The sequence below is a fragment of the Centroberyx affinis genome, unplaced genomic scaffold, assembly GCF_046629955.1.
Source record: "Centroberyx affinis isolate AG114_WGS23_722 - 3 ecotype Tasmania unplaced genomic scaffold, CSIRO-AGI_Caff_v1 ptg000428l_1, whole genome shotgun sequence".
NCBI classification, from domain to species: domain Eukaryota; kingdom Metazoa; phylum Chordata; class Actinopteri; order Beryciformes; family Berycidae; genus Centroberyx; species Centroberyx affinis.
This window is the reverse complement of record NW_027279092.1, coordinates 71,965-77,964: the sequence shown is the minus strand read 5'-3', so window position 1 is coordinate 77,964 and position 6,000 is coordinate 71,965. Positions and strand designations below refer to the sequence as shown.

Below are 6,000 nucleotides of genomic sequence, written 5' to 3'. Positions count from 1 at the left end.
TGACCCATACAAGGGTACCCATGGCAAAGTTGAGCTGCAGATTTAGGTAGATAAATGTCCGCAAGCGCCTGAAACTTCGGGAAAAATATATTTATTGGTGTATCGACTAAGTTTTTGGATGGAATGTCGGATGCACGGTTTTGTGCAAACTTGTAGCAGCTTTAACGACCTCGCGAGCGAGATTCCAGAACAGAGCAGAAGCTAGCGAGCTAGCTAGCCTTCAAGCTAGTTTCACAAGCAAGGAGTCAGCCAGCGAGCTTGTTAGTTCCAGACTCGCTGCATCAAGTTGAGGAATCGTTTCATTCGGGACATTGCTGGTTGGAGACTTGCCTCGGTGCTGGACAATTCCGCGACTGGATTTAGCCACTTGGCGAAACGCACGAACTGCTGGTTAGCTAGCTAACCAGCGCATTAAAGCTATCCATCCAGTTGAAGACCTAGCCACACTGTACAGACTGCTATCCGCCGTGCACTTCCCCCACTCTCCCTCCAGCCGGCTAGCCACAACGTTAGTCCGGTACATAAAATGAAGCAGCCATCAACATTGTGGGAAGCTGTGTGGTTGTTTGGATTCTGCTGATGTATGAGGACTCGATATTTTTATTGTAAGGTGAGGTGTTTTTATTTGTGCCTTTAAACTTCTACAGACAAACCACCCTGACCTTAGACCGGGTAATGTTAGCTCGGCTAACATTTAGCTTGTACAACATGGGTTTGTCTACTTGCTGGAGAACTAGCTACAAGGTTGCTAACTTCGGTTAGAAATATGTTATACGTTAGCCAACCGATGTTGCATCGAATAGTCGGCTGACATTTTTATAAATGTTTGCGGTTGTGCATTTAATTTGATGTTTTCGTAGTTGTTCCTGTGTGGGACATTTTGCTGCTACAACGTCACCATTTGTAGCTCTTAGCTTTTCAGTATCAGCTTGTCATCAGTGACTTGGATAAGGCTATTCTCTGGAACTGAACCAATCCTTTGAAGTCCGTGTTTACACTGAGCAATAGTGCTTAACGTTTCAATTGATTTAGCAATATTATCCATTTTGCCTATTCTGTGTTATTACAGCAGTAGACGCTATTATTGGCAAACATTCGCCAGCGTAAATAAATACGGTTATAGTTAATTTCAAACACTTTTAGGTTGATGTTAGCCATCATGTCATCACGTTAGCTCCCGAGATTGCCATCTTGTCAACTTCATTTTGAGACAAAGTACAGGCAGAGCCCATTTGTTATCTTAATTAACTTAGATACAGGTAGAGCTTTGAGTGTATTTTCAGGTGTGTTTTCAGTGTTGGACCCGCAATGTACGTTTATCACGAAGATTTAGAGGGAAAAGCCAGTGTGTCTGTCCATCATCTTGTATTCTGTTATTAAGACGAGGCATTAAATAGGTTTTTGATGTTGTTTGCTCAGCAGCGTGACCTTAGTCCATCTTAGACTTGTATTGTTTTGGTAAAGGAGAAGTTTTCCTGAATGTCAGCTTTGGAGATTACTCAGTATTAACAGCCTGGTCTGTATTGACGATCATTCAAAACCCGTGTGTAATTTTAGCAAAGACGAGTACACTTGTTTATCAGTTTGGGATTTTTCCCCCATCTGTTTCGGCTCAATCCGATCTTTAGTGATCATTTCCACTCACAACATTACAAACACACGAGTGGAGCGCACCCGCCCTCCCGCTGGAATCTGTGCTTCTGTAATATAACGTTAGCCGCTCCGTTGACAATGAATTGGAAACGATGATAGATGTGCCTGTTACAGCACACGGGATGATTTTCTCTGTTTAAGGACACATTTTCTAGTATGGAGCCGATAACGCTGCTGTAAATCTCAATCGGATCTAAAGGTTCAGATAAAGATTGTGCGAGTCTACAAAGTCGGTATCGCATTCATTGCAACTAGAGCATCTCAAGTCTGTATATGTATCGCATCCCGGATGACTCTCTTGGTTCTCTGGTTTTTAACTTTGGGGGAGACTCAGTCACATTAACAGTGGGGTTGTCTCAGGCCATACGTAAAACATGCCGATATGTGAATGCTGAAACTGAATTAGTATTGCCTTATAATATCGGCTGTAAATTGCATTTAAGTAGGCACACTAAAAGAGCCATGGTGTGGCAAAATATTACCAGTTGTTGGGAAATAAAATGTTTAGAGTCCTTTATTGTTTATTATACAGTGTTTTTGTCAATGGCATGGCTCTACTAGCGGAACTATTATGTGAATGGAAAGGGTTCAGCACGAAAGGAACACCGCTGCAACAGGAAGTTCTTTATACGGAAGTTGTATTTTCTTTGTGTATCCCGTTTTATGGTTGTTTTATTTATGAAAACAACATTTCAGTTTTTATATTTTGTGTACTCCATACAGTAGCTGTACCCGTTTGGATTATGCATTGCTGGGTAAAGAAATATTTGAACGGTTAAAGCGATTTTCTGAATGATCTGTGTCTTGTTACCCTCGCGCTATTTTCATGAGTTTGCGAGCAAGCTCGTTTTGCATTGGTGCTAGTCAGATTAACGCGTCGAAAGGAAATCAACTAAATTGAAGACGTAACAACCATATTTAGTTGGTTGCGTTCAATAGATTGTACATGGTTATATGTGTAAAGTGCTTTTGAATAGGTAGGGATGCTAGTGCTTAGTTTTGTGTGGCAAAGGAAGATAGGTTTAGGGATTTCCTCTAATCTGTATATAAACATATTTTGGCTAATGAATCATGCTATTTGCTAAATTGTTATGTTAAGTGTAGGCCTACATAACAATTAGCTGTTCAACCATAATGTGAATCTAAACTTGATATGTTTTATAATTTATATTTTTCATACTATTTTTGGATCCTTCTTTTGTACAGTGACGATGGAATGATTGAGCAGTCATGCCATGATCAGAGTGATCAAATAAAATGTCCACAGATTGTTTGCATGCCATAAATATATATATATTTTTTACACTTTTCTTCTTCTAATTAACATTAACAAAGTTTATTCTTCTCATTCTTTCACGTTGCAGATCTCTCTCAAGGAGGTCAAAATCAGTAGAGGGGATGGACGAGCAGAAATCAAACTGCGAAGAGAATGACTCTGAACCAACAGGTAATATAATGTGTTCTGTTTTTACCCCCCCCCCCCCCCCATGTCCCCACTTCAAATAAATATGTCATCTTGTCAGCAACAAAACATAACACAATGTGCACACCCTCTGCTATAAATAAAAGGTCTTCAGAAAATTGATTGTTCTTGAGGGTACATTGCCTCAAATTTTGAAGCAAACTGCATATAGATGAAAAGAAGTGAAAAGAAGATTGCTCTGTGTTTTCCCCACAAGAGAGATTTCCTGTCAGGAAAGGTTGCAGGAGGGAAGTATTAGAGTAGTAGAGAACAGAGGAAGGGAGATGACTGCTAAATTGTAGCAACTTGGAAAGTCACGTTTGGAACTCAGGCAGGTAGAAATATGAAAGGCATTAAAATAAAATGATGGGGAAGGGGCAGTCTCAGTCATGTGATTTATTATTTCACTTTCCCATGGCAAATAACTCAATATTAAAAAACAGAGTTTTGGTGACAACCAATTCCTATATATTTTTTGTAATTTTGTTTGCTGTCTAGTTTTTTTTTAAATGTTTTTTTTCTCCATTCTCTAGCTGATGACAGCGCCCCTGCAAAGCAGCCTCTCTCCTCTGAGGAGGGGTCTGAGGCCCTTCCTGCTGCAGAGGAAGTGTCTGATGCTACTGCAGCCACTTCCAGCACATCTATGTAAGTTCCTCATAAAGATCAGAAAGGCTACTGTGCACACGCATGCACTGGTCTGTCTCCAGAGAAGCTGCTTGTTGTTGTAAACATCAAAAGACCCATTCCCTGCTTGTGTTTAAACTACTTTGTCTGTGGCTGTACAGAGAGAGCGTTAGGGCCTGTGCTCTCTGTAACTGTGTGGAGCGCAGCCTGCATGGACAGCGGGAACTCCGACACTTTGGGCCATCTTCCGAGCGGCCGAGCCTCGAGCCCTCAGCTTCCCCACTGCCAGGGCCTGGGAACGATGACCTGTCTTCCATTGGATTTTCCGACTCCTCCTGTCTGGCGGCACTCTTCGATGACTCAGGTTGGACTCCAAACTTTATACCATTGCATTTTTCCAATGTGCAATAGGTAAACAATTGTATGAATTATGCTGTTCCATGTACTAGAAATAAAGCAATTAGATGTGGAGTTGAGAATTCATTAAATTTGGTTTGAGATGATATATACGCTTCATTATGAACAGGGGGTTGTTGGGTCCATCACTGGTGTGCGGTGTGGTCGGAGGGAGTGAAACGGATGGAGAATGAAGAGCTGGAGAACGTGGATAAGGCCGTTATCTCAGGGACACAGCGGGTAAGTGCGGACTGTCCATAGACAGGAGGCTAGTGGGAAGGTGGCTACAGGGAATAATAGTAGGCTTCTCAAAATCTCACTTTTAACCATTGGTTTGTTTCAGCTTTGCGAATACTGCAAAAGGCTGGGTGCAACCATTCGATGCCACGCTGAGGGCTGCTCACGGTTCTACCACTTTCCCTGCTCGGCGGCCAGTGGATCCTTCCAGTCCATGAAGCAGCTGGCCCTCCTCTGTCCAGAGCACATAGACAAGGCAGAGGAGCTGGGTAAGAAAACCCGGCGTCTTCACCAAAATTATAAAATCCTTACTTGGAGCAAGCTCACACTATTCCAGTTTTGGGTCACGTGATGTGCACCATAATGACCAATCACCACTATCACCAAACAGTGCTTAAGTCTAAATCTCAAACACTTACTAGAAATTCCCGCAACAAACCAATGTGCTTCATACTGACTTTATATGTTCAGCATATTCTCTACTACCAACTTTTCTTCCTGTACTTTTCTCCATTTTATTCTGGTTGTTGTTGTCATAAACTGTCGGCTGCCTATGTACTGTGAAACAATTTTTTTTTTTTTGTGGTTGGGTCAGAAAAACCCAACTAACCTATAACCTAACCTTGCCTAAAAAGACGCCTGGTGTAGCATCTTTCCAACTGACTTTCATGTTTATATAAAAAAAGGTGCTGCCAGTTCAAAGAAACTGGAACAGTGTGAACGAGCCCGTATTTGGACATTTTTCTAACATTCAATTGTGTATGTTTTGTACAGCAGGCGAAGAGGCTTGGTGTGCAGTGTGTGACTCAGCGGGGGAGCTGGTGGACTTGCTGTTCTGTACGGGTTGTGGCCAGCATTATCATGCAGCCTGTCTGGAGATTGGTGCCACACCCATCCAGCGAGCAGGATGGCAGTGCCCAGAGTGTAAAGTGTGCCAGACTTGCAGGTAAGTCCACCCTCATGTTCCTATACTTTGTCCCATTCAAGGGATTCAAAAGTATTGCCTTACATTTTGCATTGTATTTACTGTTTTTTTTTTTGTTTTTTTTGTTTAAAGCAAGTTTTATTTCCCATTTCTGAAGAGCATTATCTTGTTTCTTCATTTCCCCAGACAACCAGGAGAAGACTCTAAGATGTTGGTATGTGATGCCTGTGATAAGGGCTACCACACCTTCTGTCTACAGCCAGCCATGGACTCTCTACCCTCTGACCCTTGGAAATGCAGAGTAAGCCCCATTTTTCATTCACCAAGAGTAGCCCTTAGATTTGACATTTATTTTTAAACCAAATTCATTTATTATTTGTTGACGCTTCCAATGAAAAACATTTTCCTTCACCCTGACATTTGAAAGTGAGCTGTTTGTTTGTGCTTGTTTGATATGTGGATGACCTTTTGTCCCCATCATCTGTGCTATGCCAGAGGTGTCGTGTGTGTACGGAGTGTGGCATCCGTGGACTGGTGCTGCCAGGCTCGGCCCAGTGGTTCGACAACTATGCCGTGTGTGAGGGCTGCCAGCGTCACCGCAGCTCCTTGTGTGGTGTCTGCAGTAAAGCTGCCAACCCATCTGTCACGCTACAGTGCTGCAGCATGTGCCACAGGTCAGTTCATGAAGCCAGCACAAGAGCTT

General features: G+C 42.5%; 1 protein-coding gene across 2 annotated transcripts in view; it reads left to right on the top strand.

Annotated features, from left to right (window-relative positions):
* The first annotated feature begins 447 nt into the window (after nt 1–447).
* The window catches only part of kmt2d (lysine (K)-specific methyltransferase 2D), a 32,025-nt gene continuing 26,472 nt past the window's right edge, over nt 448–6,000 (top strand). For both annotated transcript variants that reach the window (XM_071516693.1, XM_071516692.1), the window contains exons 1-9: nt 448–610; nt 3,018–3,100; nt 3,649–3,760; nt 3,901–4,103; nt 4,266–4,375; nt 4,479–4,641; nt 5,147–5,318; nt 5,484–5,598; nt 5,793–5,971. In XM_071516693.1, the coding sequence (XP_071372794.1) occupies nt 3,052–3,100; nt 3,649–3,760; nt 3,901–4,103; nt 4,266–4,375; nt 4,479–4,641; nt 5,147–5,318; nt 5,484–5,598; nt 5,793–5,971 (1,103 nt within the window). In that variant the 5' untranslated portion in view covers nt 448–610; nt 3,018–3,051. The remainder of the gene's footprint in view (nt 611–3,017; nt 3,101–3,648; nt 3,761–3,900; nt 4,104–4,265; nt 4,376–4,478; nt 4,642–5,146; nt 5,319–5,483; nt 5,599–5,792; nt 5,972–6,000) is intronic.